This window comes from Genypterus blacodes, unplaced genomic scaffold (genome assembly GCF_046128005.1).
Source record: "Genypterus blacodes isolate CSIRO-AG114 ecotype Tasmania unplaced genomic scaffold, CSIRO-AGI_Gbla_v1 ptg000141l_1, whole genome shotgun sequence".
In the NCBI taxonomy this organism is placed as follows: domain Eukaryota; kingdom Metazoa; phylum Chordata; class Actinopteri; order Ophidiiformes; family Ophidiidae; genus Genypterus; species Genypterus blacodes.
This window is the reverse complement of record NW_027466943.1, coordinates 1,932,621-1,956,021: the sequence shown is the minus strand read 5'-3', so window position 1 is coordinate 1,956,021 and position 23,401 is coordinate 1,932,621. Positions and strand designations below refer to the sequence as shown.

The following is a 23,401-nucleotide window of genomic DNA, read 5'->3' as shown; positions in this document are numbered from 1 at the left end:
ATCTCAGTTGCATCTACAAGAATACATGCATTTCAGGAATTATGACTACTATATTAACACCATTCACTAGATGGCAGCATATAACTGAAAAACGCTGCTGAGTGGGCATATGAAAAAATATATGAAACGTGAACACACCATCATCTCCTGTTGGGGATCTACAGGCTTCCTGTGTGGATGGTACAGGGCTAGGATAGAAAAAACATGGGGGTGAACAATGTGTCACCAAACTTAAGCTCCTGGTTTTCCTATATATCCTGTTGACATAACCATATTCCACATCTTGAAAGACAGATATGTGATGAAAATCTTAAAGGATATTGGTTTAATCAGTCTTTCAAAAAAAAATTTTAGTTGTGGTATTTCATTCACAAAAATGTTGGATCCCCTTACGTTTCTCTCTTGCATAAAAGTATGCATGCCTTCCCTTTGTACTGCTTAGTTTATTATACCCTAATTCCCCAATATCTTTGCCTCACTCTGTTCTGACTTCAAAGTATTTAATTCACTCTTTCTGTAAGTGTTGTGTAAATACAGATATTATTGACATTATTGAAAATGAGTCATGACTTGCCCTGATCTATTACAATATGGAAAAAGAGCAGATACAGGAGACATATGTGTTCATTTAGAAGAAAACGAGGTGTTGTCCTTTTTGTAACAATTGTTTCCAAAAAGGTGTTAGCTAAACTTCTTAGTAGGTATTGAATTAAATCATTTTGTAGTCAACTTATTAAAGTAGTTTTTAGTTTGTTAGCTTGAGTGTAGCTGTGTGAGTTAGTCAACACCTGATGTCTGTGTGGCTGTGAACTTATTACCTGACCAAATACAAGCGAGCATGTTGTTCTTCTTTATCCCAGTCCCCTTCTTCAAAATCTCCGATAAACGCTGACTCTTCGTTGGAAGGTTCAGCCATAAGCGAGTCACTTTAATGTTCATTAGTAACAGCGAGTAAATTGTGTTTATTAGGCGCATAGACGCAGCACAGCAGACAAACCCTCGCGCATAATGTGTGACAGCGCAGCTCACCAGCAGGGCACTGTTGCCAACTCCTCAGTAAGGCAAGTCGCTATTGGCTGTCCTAAAAGTCGCTAGAAGTCGCCAAATGACTCCATTACCTAATTTGCATAATTGAGATTTGTAATGGACGCTGTAGGAGAGAAAATAGAATAGAATAGAATAGAATAGCTTTTATTGTCATTGTACATGAGAATACAACGAAATGCATTTGGGCTCTGTCTGAATCTCAGGACAATATTAAATAAATAAACAACATAAATAAGCAACAATAAATAAACAACACACAGTTCCATTCATACATTAAAACAAAGGTATCCCATTGCTCAAGATTTCCCATTATCGCAATTGACTTTTGGGGTAGGATCTTGTCTAATGTTTGATATTGTTTAGTTCACTTACAGCCCTTGCAAAGAAGCTGTTTGTGTTCTTTCAGTTTGGTGGTGTGCGTGTTCAGTGATCTGTATCGCCTTCCAGAGGGTAACAGACAGAACAGGGAATTATCAGGGTGGTGTTGGCCCTGCAGAGACAACGAGTCTTAAAAATGTCCTCCAGAGAGGGCAGGGGAAGTCCAATTATTTTTCCTGCTGTTCTAACAGTCCTTTTGAGTTGTTTGCAATCTGCCTCAGAGCAGTTTGCATACCAAGCTGTCAGACAGTATTTTAGGACGCTTTCTATACAGCATTGGCAGAAGGCTCTGAGCAGCTCTGCAGACAGGTGGTTCTTCTTCAGTGTGCGGAGGAAATAGAGTCGCTGCTGTGCCTTTTTGACAAGGGCCGAGGTGTTCACAGTCCATTTGAGTAATGTAAGTCCCCAGGAACTTGAAGCAGCGAACCCTCTCCACCTCCTCTCCCATGAAGACAAGAGGAGTGTGGTCCTCATGGTGTTTCCTGAAGTCGATGATGAGTTCTTTTGTTTCTTAACGTCATGGGAGATCCAAAAATTAGTAAAAAACACTCTGGGACTTAGAACTACAAATGAACTTTCTTGTGTTGATTCTTGTTTTTTTGCGAAAATAGGCCATCACTTCTCAGAATAACTTTAATTTAATCAAAACACGTGGGGTGGAATTGTTAGCTCCACATCCAACTCTCCTCTATTATTTAAGTGTGGGTTGCATGTCACCACTATAGCTTTTACACCAAACCTAACACATGTATTGCAGTTCTGATCTCAGTATCAGCCATCTCATTAGTTTGAGTGAGTTGCTAATCTTAAAAAGGAATGAATGTTACAGATTCCAAATGTTGGTCGAGTGTCTTAGTTATGTGGAGCTTTGCGGTGATTGATAACATATTGTCCTGTTTAAATGTATACAATGCTCCTGCATACTGTTCGGTATTAATGGGGGATTATTGGTTGCATTGGGGGCTTTTGAGGGTGTGGCAAAAAGGCTTCCTGATGTATTGTTGATTGATAGCTCTGTAAAGCCAGGACCATCAGTGTTTTTGTAGGTTTATCAAAACACACATGATGCAATAAGAACATGGCCCCCATTGTTTCCACACTATCCTATCTGGCCCCTTCAAGGAAATTTGGGATACCCCTTATTTACACTCTTAACCTGAGTCAAAACAGTTAGTAGTATTTAGCCATTTCGCTTGGCCTTGAACCTTTCGCAAACATGTTTTCAAAACTCTACGCCGTGAACTACAATTTGTAGAAATGTCCTGAAATGCCTTTGAAAGGGTAGTAATCTCATCATTGAACTTAACATTTTAAAGTTAACTCCTAAGAACATTTTCCATTAGAATGTGTGCATACTGCAAGTCCAGAAAATTCAAGAGGCACATTGCATTGACCTCTCACAAGTTGATGTAAAACATGGTTTATCTATGACTTTGTGTCAATGTCTTCTTCACATCATTAATGTATATAGATACAAGTCACATTCCTCTATGTTTCTTTTTTCCCCAAACTTGAGATTGTGTAAATTTGTCACACTAATGTGAAATCTGTGACACTCCTTTATTATTAAAAAACTTGAGGGATCCAGTCGAGTACAATGCCACTATGTCCAAAACATGGAAATCAAAACGCAATAACTTCACAATACATTTATTTGGTTAACCCCTTATATTAATGTAAGGGACCAGTTTTAGAAGATTAACTGGCTGACTGAGCAGGCTAGATTGACACATCTGGAGCAGTTTATTCTGCAGAATTTGCTACTGACAGAGCCATAAATTGTGTGATTTCTGCCCACAGGTCAGACATCCATACTCCAGAGTTTGTGGTGCAAATTTGAAACTGATCAAAATTTGAAGAACAATTGGGTTCATTCATGTAGACAGATGCTCAGTAATGGCATATCATTCCAAATGATTAAAAAAGGATTGTGGCCGGGAAGGTCAAACTCAAACACCAGCCCCTGGATAATGTTTGTCTTTAAATAGTCAATGAGGCAAGTAATTACATATGTTTTTATGAACATTTTTGCTAAATCAATTGTTGGTATTAGCCTGAAATGCATTTTGACCATTGATATGTATGTGTATTTATCATTGAGGCTGCAAATTGTTATTAATGCATTTTTTAAGACACTGTATTGTGTTAAAATTAACTGCTATGATTGATAGATAGAATTTTGTTTCAATATTTATTGCTTTCCAACATACACATGCCAACTATCGAGAGCCACACTGGAAATAAGTCTACAGTGGAGCACAATCATGTTTGTCATAAAGTGATAAATTGAATAAATAAAAATTAATTCTGATGAAATGTGTGATACACAACATAACAATGAAAATAGCTTTAACCAATATTTTAAGAACCCTGTTATTAAAGAGCGCAGTGAACAGGTTTTTATCACCACAGTCTCTCCTCCCGCACGCATCTGTGTCGCTCTTCAAGTGGCGAGATTACGCGTCCGCCCTCTGCACACGCCCCTTTGCAGCCGTCGCCGAGGGAACAAGGCGTGGCTACGCACTCGCGAAGCAGGCGTCCAATGTGATTGGCTGAGTGGTCGCGTGATGTACAAGCGTGCCATGGTTCCATGGGGCATGAGCTGTGATGAGCTGATGAGCAGCAGAAGCTGCTCAGTGCAACGGCTTGACTCGGTTAACCGCACTGCACTCCGGCCGCTGGCTCCAGCCTTGTCAACATCAAAAAAGCAGGCCCCGTTGACCATCTCTGTAAGTGAAGACGACTCTTATCTACCTAAACCCGTTAAACGAAGGAAAAATCTTAATTTAGTCTAAAAAAGTTAGTCATTATTCATGATGTTCTTAACCGTAAAAGGTCATATATTTATAGTTCGCGTGACAGTGATTTATTTACTATCTACTAAGATTTTCTTATCAGCATTGTCTAGGAGATGATTTCTTCAGAATTTAAACTGGAAAACAACGTTTATCTCATTATGTTAGCTTTAAATCATGAATAAATAATAATTCAAATATAAACTGTTCATATAGCTAGTCAAGGGGCTCTTTAATGCCCGATCATGCAGTATCCATTTGTCAACTGCTGTAACTTAATCACTCTGATATGTCTCTCCATCACTCTCAGATTATGTCATGTTTAAAATGTGGTAAACTATTCTTCAAATTAGATTAGTAAAGTTGAAGTGTGCTACTGTCTGCCACCACCAAGAATCCCACAGACACGACCTGTCTGTGAGTGTGTATTCCACAAAGTGTATTTCTCAAAGCAATAAACAAATAAGTGAAAATGAAGCTTGAAAATCAAAGCATGGACTGCAATGATAAAAAAAAAACGTTTTTGCTCAGGGCCTCATTCCATCAGTGAAGATTAGATTGATACACTCATGTTGCAAGTACCTTTGTTTTTCAATGTCAATGTCCTTTTCAATGTAGCCCAACTTTGGGCACACTATGTACTTTGACATTGGTGTCAGTAATGTTCCTTGCCAAAGTCTCAGAACAGACACCTTTTGAGACTGAATAGGGTTGTATTATGTGTTTTCACTTTTGGCTTAGCAACCTCAGTCAGTTAAAATAGTTACAAGGGAAAGCACAAGGGTTTTCTGTGATTGTTGTTAAAGTATTACAGTCCATTCAAATAGGTAAGGTGACTAGATTACATCCAATACAATTCAAATGTATTGACTATAGCAACCTTTTTGAGACTTTTTTGTTAAGAAGTTTATTGTTTTATGATTCACAACTGGAGGTCACAGCTGACCTTTACTGTATTTATTTTTCTTCATAGCTGTTTGGCACCATGCTGACCCGTCTGTTCCGTATGCATGGCCTCCTGGTGGCCTCTCATCCTTGGGAGGTGATAGTTGGCACCGTAACCCTCACCATCTGTATGATGTCCATGAACATGTTCACTGGCAATGGTCAGATTTGTGGCTGGAACTTTGACTGTCCCAAACCAGAGGAGGTAAATGAATAAGATGGTTAATCATTCCCTCCAATAATAGAATAAAGACAGAGACTAACAAAAGTGCCTCTGGGACACACACAATGTTGGAAATGGTGTGTGAGGTCATCTGCAGGGAGGGGGGTAGTATGTGGGAGTGAATACCCTCCAGTTGAAACTTAAAACTGACATGTGAAAAGAGGCACAGAGGTAACACAACTCCATTGCCACTGTGGAGTTACAGGCCCTGTTTGCAGTGCATAAAAAGGCAATTTTAGAATCTGGGTAATGACAACTTATGGCAGTTCTTCCATTACATCTTGAAATAATATGTTCACATGTTGTTAACACGCTGTGATCGAATTGGAGTTGGCAGGACTTTATCTTATCTAAACCCATCCTCCCTCCTAGTTCTGTGGACACTCCTCATCCATCTTTAAAATAGTAAATAACCTTTTTACAGGACTGATAACATATACAGATGGTGTGTTAATGTAAGATGTTAACAGGGTAACAAGGACAGACATCACATGAAACCGGGCTATTAACATTTGAAGCAAAAAGTCATCCAATAGTACTAACACTTTCTTCTCAGAGACTGCATCTCTTTCACAAGTAGCCAATATGTATATGTTTGTTGTTGGGAATTATTGCAAAGAAAGAATAACATTTAAGCATTACAGTGGGGGATTTTTTTTATATAAATGGTGTATGATAACAGACATGATCCTCTTCTTAATGTTAACAGCAAATTCTAAGCAGTGATATCATCATTCTGACCATCACACGCTGCATCGCCATTGTCTACATCTACTTCCAGTTCCAGAACCTCAGACAGCTGGGATCCAAATATATTCTAGGTGACCTGTCAATAAATACTGATGTTTTAAATAGTTTGTTCTAGCATCGTTAATACACATGCAGAGGATTTGATAAAGCAAACGAATCAGGACAAAAATTTGTGTCATCTGGACATTTGCAGGCATTGCTGGCCTTTTCACCATATTCTCCAGCTTTGTGTTCAGCACTGTGGTTATTCACTTCCTTGATAAAGAACTCACTGGACTCAAGTAAGTACAAATTCAGAATACTAGCCAATGTCAATACAGCACCTCTGTGGAAACTCAAAATTAGATTTTCCTGATGTCTTGCAGTGAGGCTTTGCCCTTCTTCCTGCTGCTCATCGATCTCTCAAAGGCCTGTGCTCTTGCCAAGTTCGCGTTAAGCTCTAGTTCTCAGGTACAGAGAAATATCTATTCTTCACATTGCAACACTAGATTAAAATATCCACTGTGGGGCTGATATATTTTGCATTTGTTTTTAGGAAGAAGTGAGAGAAAATATTGCTCGTGGCATGGCTGTATTGGGACCCACCTTCACTCTAGATGCCATTGTGGAGTGCTTAGTGATTGGAGTTGGAACCATGTCAGGTACATCCATAGGTTCCAATGAATTGTTCATGTTGCTAAGATTATGCAGAAAAACATTTGAAATAAAATAGGTGACGTTGATGATTTGTTGTCCGTTGACATTTTTCTGTCACATTAAAGAATGTTTGATATTACAAGTGCAGTTTCAATAGCTCTCAGGTAGAACAATGTTGATGTGTAATCATTAATCACCAGGTTTTGTTATCGACTAAAATCAAAAGACAATCACTTCTTTCACAACTCTCTATTTTAGGGAGACATTTAACATTCTGTATATGGGGTATATTTTAATTGTACTGACTTGTTAAGGACTTACACTTTTCATGAGACTTATAAACAGAGTTTTAATGTTTGAATCAATATTTCTCAGTATTTCTTCTTTGATTTTAGGTGTCCGGCAGTTGGAAATCATGTGTGGTTTTGGCTGCATGTCTGTCTTGGCCAATTACTTTGTCTTCATGACATTCTTCCCTGCATGTGTCTCATTGGTGCTTGAGGTAAGAGTGCTGTTTCAGGGTAAGTTAGTTATGTTTGTGTGCCCGAATTTCAGCTATGCTTTTATTCTGGCAATGAATACATAATGCCAGTGAAATACATCTCTTGAGGTAAACAGTCTTCATATTTGCCTGTCAGTGACGTGTGTAGCTTAAGTTGTCTAAGAATTTTTGAAATATCCAAAAAAAAAATTTTTATTGTCTTTGCAATCTAGTATTTGTCTCTCTATTTCTGCTGGGTTTGTGCCTAGCTGTCCCGAGAAAGTCAGGGGGGACATCCTATCTGGCAGCTGAACCACTTCTCCAGAGTAATGGAGGAAGAAGAGGACAACAAACCAAACCCCGTAACCCAGAGAGTCAAAATGATCATGGTAGCACCTCGTTTAACTCATAATTTTCCCCTTTGCCTCAGATATAGGACCTTTATAGAGAATGAGCATGTTTGGTCACCTGAGAATAATTCCTCTCCTCTTCTCCATGTGTAGTCTCTAGGTCTTGCAATGGTTCATGCTCACAGCCGTTGGATTGCTGAGCCCTTGTCCATGAACACCACAGTGGGCATCCCACAGGACAGCATGGAGCTGGACCACCACTCACCCAGGAGAATTGAGCCAGAGAAACCTTTGTGGCAGTTCTACACGACCAGGTCAACAGTCTTTTTCTTAAAGCTATCCATATTGTGAATCTATCTCTGCGGACAGACTTTATTCATATCATATTTTTGACTCTCATAATAATTTGAGATAGTCTTCACTGCATACTACACATTAGACATGGAACAGAGTATTGTGACCTGTACCCCAACCCAGTGGTGTAAGAAGTACCTCAAAGCTGTATTTGAGGAAAGGTAGAGAACTATTCCCCCATTCCAAACAATTGCTTGAATAAATGTCATTAAGTAGTCAATGTTAAGTACCAAGGGTGAACCTGGTTATAACTGTACTTAATTATTGAAAGTAAAGTAAAATGAAGAAATTTAATGCTGTTTTTAAAAATAAATAAATTCCTTATTCTCTCACTGTGGCTGCATAGAAAAATGTTAGTGTATACAGTATGTTGACTTTTTCTGGTGCCTCACCCACTAGGAGGAATCCTTGACACCTACCTAAGAAAACGTTTCAATGACACAGGTGTTCCTCTGTATATTCCAGTGTGATGTTGTGTAAGTTTGTGAGTTTCTGGAACAGGGCAGGTGTATTTAATTGACGCTTCCCCCTGGATTCCTTTTGTTCTCTTCACTGCAGGATATTGAGCATGGACATAGAGCAGGTCATTTGTTTGGGCTTGGCCCTGCTGCTGGCCATCAAGTACATCTTTTTCGAGCAGGTTGAGATGGAGTCCACACTGTCACTGAGGAATCCCATCAGTATATCCTCTGCCACACTGGTCACTCGACGCCGCACTGAGTCCTGCTGCAGGATGGAGCCCCCAGTGCCCCCCAACCCCAGCGTGACTCCGACCCCCACCCAGAGCATTACTGCCACAGCTGTACCCAACAAGAATGAGAGAGGTAAGGTCTATGAGGCGTGTTGGATGAGCATACAATAGCATGTGAATGACGATTGAATGTTATTTTATGCATCAGTCATAGGTTATTTGTGCTTAAATCCCCAAATTACACATTTCAATAACTTTGAATAAAATAGCAAAAATATATAAACAAGTAAATAAGGTATTCATTTTGATATTTGAAATGGACAGATGTTCCTAAATATACACATATTAACACTGTGTAGTGGCAAATACTAATGATACATAATCGAATGATTAATTGGTGTTTTTTGTAGGAAATCAGATCACATATTAAATCACCCATTTCGGGATACATAATGTAGATACAGATCCCATGTTAATACAAGCTGTAAATGCTTTCAGAATGCATTGTGATCAGAATGTGATCCAATCTGTCCCAGGTAGCCAGTAGATGCAATGAATAGAGTTGGGACACACATAACAAGATACAAACTGAACAACAATTAATTTGAATATAATAGGATATTTTGATTTCAATCTTGTAACCTTGTCACATTTGCTATATGCTTCTCAAAATAAGTACTTAATTCATTCTAAACTTTTTGTTAGATGAGGTTATCCGGCCCCTGCCTGCCCCACCTGCAGATCATCAGCCAAAGATTATGTTTGTTGGTGGGGAGGAGGACGGTGAGCTCAAGTCTCAGCCCTCTCAGACTAACCTCCCCTCCACGCCCCGTGACCTGGATGAATGTCTAGCTATCCTCAAAAATCCTGAGGTAACACACAAATTCATACCCGGTCATAGTTTACAGCTAATCCTAGCATTGTCTTGAAATTTCTGAACTCAATTCCCAGGACTCAAATATGTTTTGCTAAGGGGACCCTGCCAATGGGACTGTACCTGGGGGATTTCACTGGGCTGTAATAGGCTTATTTGTGCTTGTACATGCACTTGCGCTTGAACCAATTAGAGCATGACACTTGAAAAAGGCACAGCCACTGATACCACTTGGTCTACTGACATTCACTCATCCTTCCATTGATCTGTTTGTAGATCTCACATTCAGAGACACAATAATGCAAATGATGTTACTCATTCAGTGCAATTACGTGTCTCTGAACGGTTTGTGTAGTGTGTGAAGGTACACAACAGCAGTCAAGCAGCAAAGACATTTGGACTGATGAACATTTGGATTGATGACCAAAGATTTTAATCAGATTCTTTCACGTTTATTAATTTTGCCTGTGACATCCCAAAATCGTCTGTAGTAGCATTTAGTTTCCTTATAGGCAAACTTCTTCAATTTAAAGAAAATGTTGCAAGTTTTCATACAACCTGCCTCTGCCTGAACAGACTGCTTGTTGCTCTTGCAGCAGGGTGCTCGTTTTCTGAGCGATGTTGAGGTTATGCTGCTGGTTAACTCCAAACACATCCCTGCCCATAAACTGGAAGTCATGGTGGAGAGACCAGAGAGAGGAGTAGCCATACGAAGACAGATGATATCTGCCAAGCTTCCCTCTCCTTCTGCTCTGTCCTCACTGCCATACATTGATTATGACTACTCCAAGGTGAGAAGACACACCTGACATGCTCCTTCCCTCTCACTCAACTGGGGAATTCTTTTGAATTTTTGTTCCTTGTATTTTCAAGGTGATGGGCACCTGCTGTGAGAATGTGATTGGCTACATGCCTGTACCAGTGGGCGTGGCTGGACCGCTGCATCTGGATGGGAAACAGTTCCAGGTTCCCATGGCAACCACAGAGGGCTGCTTGGTTGCCAGCACCAACCGCGGTTGTCGAGCCATTGCTGTGAGTGCCAGATATGTTATTGGCACAAATGCTGATTAGGTCTTAAAAGATGTCAAAGATGTGGACAAAATAATTAAAATACCTTAAAATATAATATCAATATAATATATATAGTATTATATATAATATCATATCTAACAATGTAGTGGCTAAAGGCCATTGTTACCAATTTCTGTTACACATGTATTTGAGGATCAATGACTGCTGCTTCCCCGGCATCCTGTAGCTGGGAGGTGGTGCCAGCAGTCGTATTCTGGCTGACAGTATGACACGAGGACCGGTGGTGCGACTGCCCTCGGCTTGCCAGGCTGCAGAGGTCAAGGCTTGGCTAGAGAGCACAGATGGTTTCCAGGCCATCAAGGAGGCCTTTGACAGCACCAGCAGGTAAAGCATGAAACCTCACAACACAGCTTGAATTAGGTGTTGGAGTCACAGTGCCTCTGTTCTGTTCTAATGGTCAGATCGAATCAGGTGATTGATTGGTGTTTGCAGGTTTGCACGGCTTCAGAAGGTGCTGATTGGTCTGGCTGGTAGAAACCTTTACATACGCTTCCATTCCAAAACAGGAGATGCCATGGGAATGAATATGATCTCAAAGGTATTTTTTTGTTTTATTTGTGTGCGTGTGTGCGTGCGTGCGTGCGTGCGTGCGTGCGTGCGTGCGTGCGTGCGTGCGTGCGTGCGTGCGTGCGTGCTTCCCTCATATATAGTGTGTGTGTGTGTGCCTCCCTCAAATGGTAACAAATGTTTTTGAATGAGGTCGCATGGTTATATGCTATATGCATTATGCATCTCTGTTGTTGCCATTGCCCATTTATTTCACCTGTGTGGAATTGAAGTCTTCACTTCCCTTGACTCCAGTTAGAGTCAAGGGAAGTGATACTGGCTATGAGACTAGTGCTAGCCAGAAACAACTCACTCACTGCAGTAAAGTGTGTGACATGCTGTGTGAGTAACGTTTTTTTTCTGCAGGGCACAGAGCAGGCTCTGTGTAGACTGCAGCAACACTTCCCAGAGCTGCAGGTTGTGGCTGTCAGTGGAAACTACTGCACTGACAAGAAACCAGCAGCCATCAACTGGATTGAAGGCAGGGGCAAGTCTGCTGTCTGCGAGGCCACCATCCCTGCTAAAGTTGTCAGAGAGGTAAGAACTGTTGCACTATTTGTGGGGGTTTTGCTTTTTTCCTGCTTTGACATATTAGCTCAACAAAAGTCACTCATAATGAAATTACTTACTGCAGTTCAAGCAGTAGAAAAACAGGACATCAGGTTTTATTTTTTTGATGAAGAATATTAAAGAAACGTTTTAAAAATCAGACACAAAAGCATAGTATAAATATGGATTGCTTGTAGGCAGCAATTTCAAAAATAGTCACCTTGGATTAGACTGTGTCCAGCTATCATTATGTAGGCTATGCGTCTATAGCTGTGAGCTGTAGTATTTAGGCTACAGCATTATAAATCCTGAGTGTCTGTTTGGTAAGCAGACAGTAGCAGGAACTCCCTTTATGGGTCACATTATGGTGTGCATCTGAACATTTGCAGTTAGATCAAATATTGGACCACTGCAGTGCAGTGAAATTATCCTCTGTTATTTCTATTTAGGTAGGTTTCCGTTTCATGGCAACGTTAAGTATGCGTTTTGTTTGAGCTTCTTTAGGCTTTTTACGAAAACACTTTAAACAAGAATCATCCTATCTAATACTGTAGTAGCCGTATATTTGATCAAGCTGATTTACATGTCTTTGTCCTGCAGGTTTTGAAGACAACCACAGCTACTCTGGTGGAGGTGAACATCAGTAAGAATCTGGTGGGCTCAGCCATGGCTGGCAGCATCGGTGGATTTAATGCACATGCAGCCAACTTGGTGGCTGCTATCTACATAGCCTGTGGACAGGTAAAGCTATGCTGTCAGGGGTGTGTTCTAGTTCTGTACCCGTTTTCAGGCAGAGACACAGCCTGTGGAAGTATTTGTTTTCCTTTCCTTTCTATAGCAAAAATGTTCTTCAACATAGAAACACATGAATCTCCTGGATAATTCTGTAATACTATTCCCTTTGGATTCCACACTTCCCCCTCATTGCAAGAGGGTCATGGAATGTCTTTCTCTGTTGCATGTTCTCCCTTTGTCTGCAGTAGTTTCCTTTGGTTTCCTCGAGGTTCCCTCCACCTTCACATAAAGATTTGCTGAACTTGAAACTCGATTGAAAACTAAATATGCCCTTGAATATAAATGTGAATGAGTTTGTTCCTACGTATTTGTCAGCCCTGTGAGAAGTCAGTAAGTCTTGGATCTAACATTTTTCAATACATTTAATGGGTGTGGCCTCCAGGATCCAGCCCAGTCTGTTGGCAGCAGTAACTGCATAACCCTTATGGAGGTATCTGGGACAACAGGAGAGGATCTGTACATCAGCTGCACCATGCCCTCCATAGAGCTTGGCACTGTAGGGGGAGGCACCAACCTGCCTGCACAGCAAGCCTGCCTGCGGGTACATACACACACACACACACACACACACACACACACACACACACACACACACACACACACACACACACACACACACTATTAGTATTAGTATTAGTATTAGTATTAATTATGAAATGTATGATTTGAATATGCAGACATTAATACCTTACGGCATAGACTGTCATAGACATGGCCAACCTATGAATTCTGAGAGTTGGTGAGGTTATTATATTTTTATTTGACATTTTAGTAACATCGTGTGTGTGTGTGTGTGTGTGTGTGTGTGTGTGTGTGTGTGTGTGTGTGTGTCTGTGTCTGAGCAGATGCTGGGCGTGCATGGAGCCAGTCAGAGTTGTCCTGGGGAAAATGCTCGGCAGCTGGCCAGGGTGGTATGTGCCACCGTGCTGGCTGGAGAGCTTTCACTGATGGCTGCTCTGGCTGCGGGTCATCTCGTGAAGAGCCACATGACACACAATAGGTAAGAGCAAAGGACGCTGTCACACAGACACTGGTAAGAGTCAGTTCTGTCATAGCTGAATAATCGGGACTGGTCTTTCGCCAAGGCTGAAATATAAGAGAGGTATGCTGATGTCCATGCCAAGACTGTACAGTCTGGTTAGAGGAACAGAATGGTTAAAGAGGCCATGTGAGCAGATGATTGTGTATATTATTAAACAACAAGCAATGTGATTTATACAAGCCAATCTAAAAGATCCTGCTCAGAGATATGAGTCAACACGGCTAACAGCAGATCTGAGAGGCCAAGCTCAGAGAGTGTGGAAATGAGGATTTGATGGTTAACTGTGTACGATAGTTAAAGGCAGCTGTCAAACAGCAAAATAACTGAGGGTTGACCAGCAGTATTTGCTGATTGTAGGGTTGTGGAAACCCTACGCTCTTGTCTGTAGTGGATACAGACAAGAGGATGTTTTCTGTGGACCTCACTTGGGCCCAGATAGGTTGGGATCATTGAAATTGTTTTTAGACAGGAAGTTTGAGACTTGAGCTAGTGATCTTGGTCTAGCTCTAGTATTTTGGACAGAATGGGATGGAATGAGAACGGCCTGTAGTTCTCAACCACGGATGGTTTGAGTGAAGGTTTTTATGCATCATGTGTGCCCCTGCAGGGATAAATGTGGCCCGAAATGGCTTGTAGCAGGTTGGAGGGTATGGGGTTCAGCGGACAGGTGGCAGGACAGAAATCGTTTAGAAGTTTTTAATGTCCTTCAGAAGGGAGAATGACATGAGAGGTGCTGTAGGTAAGGGGGGTGGGGGGGGTTGAACTGAGTTGATCAGGCTCAGAATTGTTTACTGATGGCAGATACTTTATCACTGAAGAAGGAGGCCAAGCTGGCTGCGGCGAGTGTAGTGTAGGGTGGATTTGGTGGAGGGTTTAGAAGAGGAATAAAAATTGAAAATAACTTTTGAGCATCAGTGGTACTACTGACTGTCCCGGTACCATGTGGTCTTGGCAGTTTTTATCCAAACGGTGAAATCGGAGGGATTGATACTCAGCAGTTACACCTTAGTTACACCTTAGTTACATTTACAGTTAATCACACTCTGTGACCACTCAGATAGTCCTGGCTGTATTTATTGAGACACACACTGACCTTCACTTTGCCTCAAGTCATGGTTACTGTATGCAGGACTTGATGAGAGTACACAAAGTGTGTCAACAGTATGTGTCAGAAAATATAAACTTTGTAATTGTTTATCTAATTTAACAACAAAGTAGTAAAGTACCATAGTGGCAGTTAAGCGCCAACCTCCACTGATATCATGAGATCTAGTTCTTCGTATTTTTTAATAATATCGAAAATCAATTTCATAATGAAAACAACTTAACACTGATCTTTAAACATTTTATGTTAATATAAAAAATATTTTTACTTTCAAATCAACAATGTAATAGTTTTAATTTGTATTATTTATAATGTGTGTGTTTGACATCTATACAATGATGGAAACTGACTGAGCTGAATGTTCTCCCTTCAGATCCAAGGTGAACTTGTCAGAGACTCCAGGAACGTGCACCAAGAATTCCTCTTAAGATTCTCCGAGCATTGTGGCCTTGTGTGTATGGAAATTACTCTTATAACAACTGGACTTCACTCCCTATCTGGATCTGGACCAATTGTATCAGCCATCTACCATGAGGCAAAAAAAGGCCAGGTTTTTCCCCTTCAGGTTGATATATTACTTTTGAAGAAACAGTGAAATGCTGTATCAGGCAATGTTAATACATCAATTAAAAATTCCTGCACCTGCCCAGCACATTTTCACGTATTCTTCCATGGGCCATGGCCCACCCTTGCACCAAGTTTCATTCAAATCGGTTTTATGAAACAAGCACAAGCGCACAGGCAAAAACAGATCTACCTTAGCGGGGTTAAAATATTCTGCGTCTTCCAACTGCTTTAAAAAAGACTGAAGAACCTCTTTGACCAATCACTAAGCTGGAATTGAAAAGGATCATTACAAGCTGTTGTTTTATGACGCTGGCTATGATCTATTTATCTCTGAATTTCAGGGATTTTTTGCTGTCATGAATGTTATCAATTGATTTGGTTTTAGGTCGAAAATGAAACTTACATGTTGCCAAATGGAGCAAGCTTAAGGATGTTTACATGTACTTTAAGACTTTCATTCTCTTCTGGTTAAGGCAATACATCTACATTTCAAATGTCATGTAAACACATAACCACATTAAAATCAATTTCTGAGAAATGAAGTGAAAACAAACCTAGATTATGTGTTTTCAACTCCACTACATTTCCTCACCTGGTGAACGTCTTGTCATTAATCAAATAAGCAACAATTGAACGGCAATCGAAATTAACTCTATAAATAAGTACTATATACTCTATATACTATATATACTATATACTAACTGTGTTATTACCTGGACAGACAGAATTCAGTGTTTAATATACATGCTAACATACTGAGTGAATGTTTCTGGTTGCTGAGTGTAAAAGTGAAAATGATGCAGGTTTTTTTTATAAAGAATGATTGTGAAACTAACAGAAACACACAGAATGACAGAGTCCACTGAGTCAACTAAATGATCCTGTGTGTCAACCAATGCTGACCAGAGGGGGACAGATATACTCACAGACAACAAGTGAATGCATGGATGGATGAATGGATGGAGGCGTAAGTTTTCAGTGAAATGTCAGAGCTGAAAATGTTGTCATCATATTTAAACACAGAAAATAACAAATAAGGGCCAAAAAGTCAGTGATTCTAACTGTCACCTCATTTTTGTGATTGTACTTTTCTTTGAATTTGGCTATATTTGCATTTCTGCCAAGTCTATGAACACAAATTCATTGAAAAGTAATGCTACAACAAGACTGCAAAAAAGACAAGATAAAAAAATGTTAGGCTACACTGGTCGAGGGGGCCTTTATCTGGATTTGAGACATGTATTGGGCAACAGGGAGAACTCACTAAAAGGGAGAATACCACAAAATAAAATAAAGCAGTGAAGCCAATGAGTAAAAGCACTACTTTCATCCTTCAAAGCACTGAACAGAATGAGTGTTCTACCTGTGCAGGGGAAACTGGAAGTCAGTGCTGACAGAACAATGAAAATTTGTGGAACATGTGTGAAGGTGAACTGGTTGCTGGCATTGATAATCGTTGAATAATTTTATTTCTTGGTACTTATATCTGTCGCACTCATCATTCTGACTGACAGATCTCACAGATTCTAAGAAATTAATTGAAAGTGAATCACTTGCTGTTGTATTCAGGGATGGCACATGTTTTTTTTATATATTTTGTAATAAACACTTTTTAATGACAGATTGCCATTTGTCGTGGATTGCAGTATAGCTGGAATATGAACCACTAAACCAAACATTACCTTACAATTAACATGGACATAAGTACTATCATTAGATAAGTGGGTCATGTTTATTTTCTAAATAAAATACATTAATACAGTAATCCATAATTACCAATAATTATTTTTCAGTGTTTATTACTCAACTGTGGTCACACCATGTCGGATGTGCCATAAGTAGGTTGCGCAATATGATTAACATAATTGAACTCCATATTAAACCATTCAGTGCCCTCACATGCCTTATGAATGGGGACACTGCAATCCCAAAAAGACCACTACCATAAGTGTTTCATCATCACCCTTCCCTGTAAAAGTACACATGCATGTGAGATGTTGCCACAGCTTAACAGAGCCATGCAGCTGAGAGAATTGTGCTATTGAGAGAGAGACAGAGATGTGGGAGAAAAAAACGATGTCAGACTAGTCATGATTCACCATGTTCTCCACGGGTGGACAAATGAATACTTGACCCAACAGTGACAGGGGTCCAGCTCAAACCATCCCCCAAATTTGCTATACAAGAGTAATCATCACCCTGTCCATTTTTTCAGATTTCTGGAACTTTTGTTGTACAATTATGGTAAGTTTGGGAGATATTCTGTGTTTAAAAACACTACAAAATTAAGTATTAAGTATTAAGTTAAATTAAGTACAAGAGATCATTATCATAGGTGTCCAAAGTCTTAAATATGTTAGGGTTAGGGTTAGGGTTGCAGGTTATTTATAGTATAATTTCCAGTGACTTGCTGAGCCTATGGCACAGTGTGAATGGCTCTAATAGTCAGAAATCCTCCACTGATCTTTCAGAGCACAGCCCTCAGTAGAGAGTCAGCAGACACTGTCAGCCAATGAGTTGGCTGATTGGCTAATCAGGGGTAGGGCGGCAGCAAGGAGGGCTCAGGAATGATGTCTAAAGTTATCTGTTCTGAAGAGATCAGGAAGGTTTTTGTAATAGTAACATTTCTGTTCCGTTCGAATCATGTAAAAGCAATAATGCAACAATGGAAAAAGATATTACAGTAATACATTAGAGTACTACATTACTTTGAACAAATCTGTATTGTATTCACAATTCTACATATGTGAAGTAAACAAGCATAATATACTTGAGTATCAAGAGAAACAAACTCATATTGAAGCATGTATCCTATCAGAGTGAGTAAAAGTGGTATTTCTTTAGTTTCAAATCAGTCAGAGCTTCAGCAAATTAGTTGAATTAATGTTATTATGCATTCCAGATGCACTTGCCAGTGGATCTAACCAGTCCACTTGTCAATGAAGATTTAGCAAAATGGGACAAACACAAAATTGAGACTCCGCATGAATAGTTCTGCAAATCTATTCTCTGCATCCAACTCAAAACACCAAGCATGCAGATCAGACTTATTATCAAAATAATAAGGGAGCATTTAATGACACGCTCAATTACACGCTCAATTACAAATACTGCAAAAGACTTTAAAAGTACATGTGTGAGCTGTTGTGACAGGGAAAGGACATTCAATGTAAAACAATCACAGTAAAAGCTTTAATCATCTCCTTCTAAAAGGTAGAGCAGGAATAACAGATAGAGCTGTATCTAACAGATAGAGCAGGACCTTTAAATACATTCATACCTTTAAATACATGCATACAAATAAAAATATATTTCACTGTTTACACAGTTCTGACGTTTTGTATTTATATTTTCAAGCTGAAATGTCCACATTTTCCCATTTCATTTTGAGTTATCATACCAGAGACCTGTATACACATTTCTTTATTGTATTATATCTTTAATTGTACATTCTTTGGTTTATTTGCTTTGGCACTTGCTTTGGCAATGTAAATGCATGTTTCCCATGACAATCCTATGTAATCGCCGTCCAGAAAGATTTGCTTTCATGTCGCCACACACTCCGACTCAATAGGGGGCAGTATGTACCTTTAGTGCCATGAGAAAAGGAAGAAGATAAAGAAGAAGACTAACCAAGGAGGAACTGTAAGAAACACTACGCTCACCGTGGTATTGGCTCATGCTGTTCATCAGCAGGACTTTATATTGTTTGCAGATGTATCACTTGACGACCACGCCTCTCAGGATCCGGGCTCTGTCTCGGCAGGTACCTGCATCTGATCCAGATTGAGCAAATTGCAGCTAAACTAACGTCAGATAACGCGCCATTGGCGGAAATTGACATTACATGTCGCAGATGTTAACCCCCCTGTTGTTTCAGTTGAGGAACGTTTCTGTGCTGTCAGAAAGAGTGAAACAACCCTCGATGGACCTCTCCATCAGACGGAGGAGCCCTGCAGTAAGTTTTATTTACAGTCAGTATTACCGTCTTACAGTAACATTTGTGACGCATGTCACTTTATGAAAGGCACCCCTCTAGTTATGTCATACAGAGTTAGTTGAGAAGTTTGATAACTCATCACTATCATAATTACTCAGTCATTATGTGGGCTGATATTCACCAAAGTCACCCCCTCATTAATATGCCATGTGTTTATCCAGATGTTAAGATGGCATGTAAATGTATGTAGGCTGTTGATCCTCACAGAACGCACGGCGATCAGAAATCTTCTGCATGTGTCTGGCTCCAGGGTAGCAACAATGACATCATGATACAGACGTGTTTGGTTCTAATTCCAGCAAGATTGATGTGTTCGCTCACCTTCCTTTTCATCTTTACAGGGACAAAGAGTTATTATAATCCATCGGTCTGGAGGATGTTGTTGTAATCTTCAACTGTAGTCAATAATGTGACACATAATGCAAACTGCAGTGACTCTGCCTTATTATAATTGGTTTTGACATCTTACAGTTGTGGTCACTGAATATTTAAATATTTAGTCTGGAAAAACTAGAGAATACTTGAATCTTTACAATGGTACTCACAGACTTTCCATCTGTCCCGTTTCTTCCTTACTTTTTTCTTCATCATCTGATCAGAATAAATGAGTGTATTGTACTGCTAAAGTATTCTTAATTTTGGCAGCTAAAAGTTCAATTTGAGTTTGGAGTTTTCACGAGACTTTTTGTATGATGGAGCTGCTCTAACCCTGTTCGATCTGATTTGGAAGTGAATGGAATTTTTCCTTTCAGTGTCCAGTGAGCAGAGTAGCAGGTGATTGTTGGAGAAGGATTCATATGTCACTGCCAACATGTGACACACAGGCTGGCGTGCTGACAAGGTAACAACATCCACCACAGTCGCTTTCTTTTTTTGAGAATTAACAGCTTATGGCTAATAAATTTCAGGTTGAACTAAAAAACATTCATACTAATTTAAGGCAACAGAAATAACTTCGATTCGAGACCAGCAGTGTGAGCACGGAGCACCCCCTTCTGCAGTATAATGCATTTACAGACAGTTGCAGGTGCATCCTGAATGGCTAGAAATGTCTCGTCCCAACCTCTCCTCCCTTTGTTTCTAATCCGTCACCCGGAAGTTGACCTTGTCACCTCCACCATTCTGCTGTCATTTCTATTCAAAAAGCTACAGCTGTAGTTTTGCTACCAAGGTGAGAAGTGGAGCAGTAAAGGATAATCAGTGTAGAAATGGACACAAGAAAAATAAATCAAAATTATTTATGTTGGTAGTAAACAGCACTTTGATAGACTGGCATTCCGCCCCTGACTTCACCCAATGACTACTGAATAGGATAATATGTAGATAATTCATAAATAAAACAGTTAGTAAACAGTACTAGGCTCAAAACTGAAACTGTGAGAACACCTACTGAGTAATAAATCAGTCAAGACATGATTGATTTTAACATTCAGAGATTTGTGTTATGTTGATTATCCTTACCGACATAATAAATCTGATGCTGTGTTTTTTGAATTACCCCCACTGTCCCCTAATCAAATAATGCATACCTGTTATTGTTCCTGATGTTGTGGGTCTGTAAAGCACTTTGAGACATTTTTTGTGATATTGGGCTATATAAATGAACGTAACTTGACTTAACTACCAGCCTGTTAACGTTGCCTTGAAAGAGATATTACTATAGCCTTTCAAAACCACACCATGACACAACAATGTAGGAACAATTTAATTATTCAATATGTGTTCAAATAAACAAAGTCATATTTACTTAAAAACAAAATATTTGTCTGTAGGGCATCCTGGTGATATCTTAAACTGACGTGGCTGTGTTGCCGATCAATAAATTTAGTACAAGCCCACTCACTCTAGTTTATTGGTTAATTGTTCCCCTGATCTTGCACATATTCACACAGGGTACTCGAGATTGGGTCTTGATATTACCTTCTGTCTTCTCTTAAAACACATCAATGAATTTCAGTAATTGCGCTGTGTGTGTGCTTGTGTGTTGCTGTATAGTTACCATGATTTTTGTACAATTAACCCCAGTGTGTTTGAGTGTATTTTCACCTGCATCTGATGACTGAATATCCACAGTGAGCTGTCAGAAGCAGAGTATGACAAGTTGGCAGAGGAGACTCTGGATGCACTGGCAGACTACCTTGAGGACCTGACAAATGCAACTTTCACCAAATCAGACTATGATGTCATCTTTTCTGTAAGTCTGTACATTTAGAGTCATCTGTGGTTTCAGTCCAATGTGTTTCTGTGGACTACTTAATAGACTGTGAGGCCTTATTTAAACACTTGCCTGAGAAGATGCCAACAGCAATCTGTCATTATGTAATGATGATTCATGGTGGGTGACCATTGAAGAAAGCATTTGACTTGACAATGAGATTGCAGTTATGAGACATTTTGGAGATTGTTTTTTTACAAAGAGTGGGGGAGAACAGAGTGAAACATTAATGTGAACAAGTGATACACATGTAAATTAGGTATCTTAGGAATTATTAGGAAATAAGGAAATCTTTAATAATGATCACAAATCAATTAAGTTATTTTTACATGTGTCCATTTTGTTCATATTATTGATCCAGATGTTGATACTTCAGTTTAACAATGCCATCCTCCGCTTCACAGATTAGCTTTGTCACAATAACAAACCTTATAAAAGTTTCACTTTTGTCTCACAGGCTCTTATTTTCTTCATTGTCAGACATTTATTTACATGATTACGTGAGTTGCACAGCAACAACTAGCTTATCATTTTGCCACTCAAACACAAAGTCACATGACCTGTTACATCAAAAGGAAAATGGCTATATACTGTATATATATATATAAATATCTTAATTGCGATTTGGGTAGTAGTCTTACAAAGCTCTGTGTTTGTCTGACAGAGTGGCGTGTTGACAGTGAAGGTGGGTGGTGACTATGGGACCTACGTAATCAACAAACAGACCCCCAACAAACAGATCTGGCTCTCTTCTCCCACCAGGTAAGAAAACATAGCACTATGCGCCCAAACTGGCTACCATGTACAGCTTACAGGCCACCAGTGGCCCTGCCAGATAACCAACCCATCCCAGAAAGCTGCCACATCTCTCTCCTTTGTTTTCAGTGGACCAAAGCGCTACAATTGGTCAGGTGAACGCTGGGTTTACACTCATGATGGCAACAGCCTCCACAACCTGCTTTCTAGAGAATTTTCTGTCATCTTCAAACGCAACATGGACCTGTCTAACCTGCTTCATTCCTGATCCCCACCCCCCTCTTTTTACTTGTACCTTGCCGCTGTGTTTAATAAATGAATGAAGACACACTACAGTTGACACAAAGTGACTTTTTATTCAGTTGTCGTTATTATGATTGATAGATATCGTTTAAAAAGCCATCATCTTCTTTAGTATTGTATTTCGTACATGCATATATGAGCACCGGGATATCATGTTTGCAACAAAGAGACATAGGATTTCATGCTATCATCATGCAATCATAATCACTGATTTTGCTGTGGTAATTTCCTGATTCTTTTATTTTTTATTTATTTGTATTTAGTTTAAATAGATCTACATCAGGGGTCTCCAATGCGTCGCTCGCAAGCTACCAGTGGCTGGCCACCCATTTCTGAGTAGCTCGCTAAAGGTTCAAAGAATACATAAATTTGACAACACAACGTCACTTGGTAAACCTGTTTAAATTTCTATCCAATCAGATTCACACACATCCTGCGTGTGAGTGTGCAGGTGCGGTGCAAGCTTGTCTGTCAAGCACCACTTCACCAAAGTCCACTAACTTTTCACGGGACTTTCCAGCTGCTAGCAGGCTACAAACAGAGAAGGTAAAGGAGCTCCATAAAAGTGAACTGAAGAGGATTCACTCAGCAGACACCACACACTCTCTGTCATCTCACGTACTTTATTAATTGTCATTTATTAATTATTATTAGTACTTTTAGTATTATTATACTTGCATCAGAACAGACCTAATGCATGTGAAGCACAGATGATATGGGAACTACACGGTCAGCAGACGCCAATAGGATCAATAATATCGTCAGGAAGGCTGGTTCCGTCCTGGGGGTTGCACCAGATTCGTTGGGTCTGGTGTTGGAGAAAAGGATGCTGTGCAATCTACGTAGCATCATGAACAATGACTCTCACCCTCTCCACAAGGTGCTGGCCTCATACAAAAGCACCTGT

At 39.8% G+C, this 23,401-nt stretch overlaps 2 protein-coding genes across 2 annotated transcripts; both read left to right on the top strand.

Annotated features, from left to right (window-relative positions):
• The first annotated feature begins 4,047 nt into the window (after positions 1-4,047).
• LOC143012128 (3-hydroxy-3-methylglutaryl-coenzyme A reductase-like) lies at positions 4,048-16,806 on the top strand. The gene is made up of 20 exons (XM_076165192.1): positions 4,048-4,154; positions 5,194-5,370; positions 6,098-6,209; positions 6,332-6,419; positions 6,504-6,588; positions 6,674-6,779; positions 7,170-7,276; positions 7,525-7,644; positions 7,759-7,919; positions 8,518-8,783; positions 9,356-9,522; positions 10,121-10,315; positions 10,398-10,556; positions 10,783-10,940; positions 11,049-11,154; positions 11,529-11,699; positions 12,312-12,452; positions 12,889-13,047; positions 13,352-13,506; positions 15,027-16,806. Exons 2-20 carry the CDS (start codon positions 5,206-5,208, stop codon positions 15,079-15,081), a joined length of 2,676 nt encoding a protein of 891 aa, XP_076021307.1. The 5' UTR covers positions 4,048-4,154; positions 5,194-5,205; the 3' UTR covers positions 15,082-16,806.
• A 2,022-nt stretch (positions 16,807-18,828) lies between these two features.
• fxn (frataxin) lies at positions 18,829-22,723 on the top strand. The gene is made up of 6 exons (XM_076165098.1): positions 18,829-18,986; positions 19,101-19,178; positions 19,973-20,061; positions 21,294-21,414; positions 22,100-22,197; positions 22,321-22,723. Exons 1-6 carry the CDS (start codon positions 18,900-18,902, stop codon positions 22,457-22,459), a joined length of 612 nt encoding a protein of 203 aa, XP_076021213.1. The 5' UTR covers positions 18,829-18,899; the 3' UTR covers positions 22,460-22,723.
• Positions 22,724-23,401: the final 678 nt, after the last annotated feature.

Coding starts and splice junctions, on each gene's coding strand:
- LOC143012128 (XM_076165192.1), top strand. CDS start 5,206: ATGCTGACCCGTCTGTTCCGTATGCATGGCCTCCTGGTGGCCTCTCAT. Junction 5,371..6,097: donor ACTGTCCCAAACCAGAGGAG/GTAAATGAATAA, acceptor TAATGTTAACAG/CAAATTCTAAGCAGTGATAT. Junction 11,700..12,311: donor CTGCTAAAGTTGTCAGAGAG/GTAAGAACTGTT, acceptor TTTGTCCTGCAG/GTTTTGAAGACAACCACAGC.
- fxn (XM_076165098.1), top strand. CDS start 18,900: ATGCTGTTCATCAGCAGGACTTTATATTGTTTGCAGATGTATCACTTG. Junction 18,987..19,100: donor TCCGGGCTCTGTCTCGGCAG/GTACCTGCATCT, acceptor CTGTTGTTTCAG/TTGAGGAACGTTTCTGTGCT. Junction 21,415..22,099: donor ACTATGATGTCATCTTTTCT/GTAAGTCTGTAC, acceptor TTTGTCTGACAG/AGTGGCGTGTTGACAGTGAA.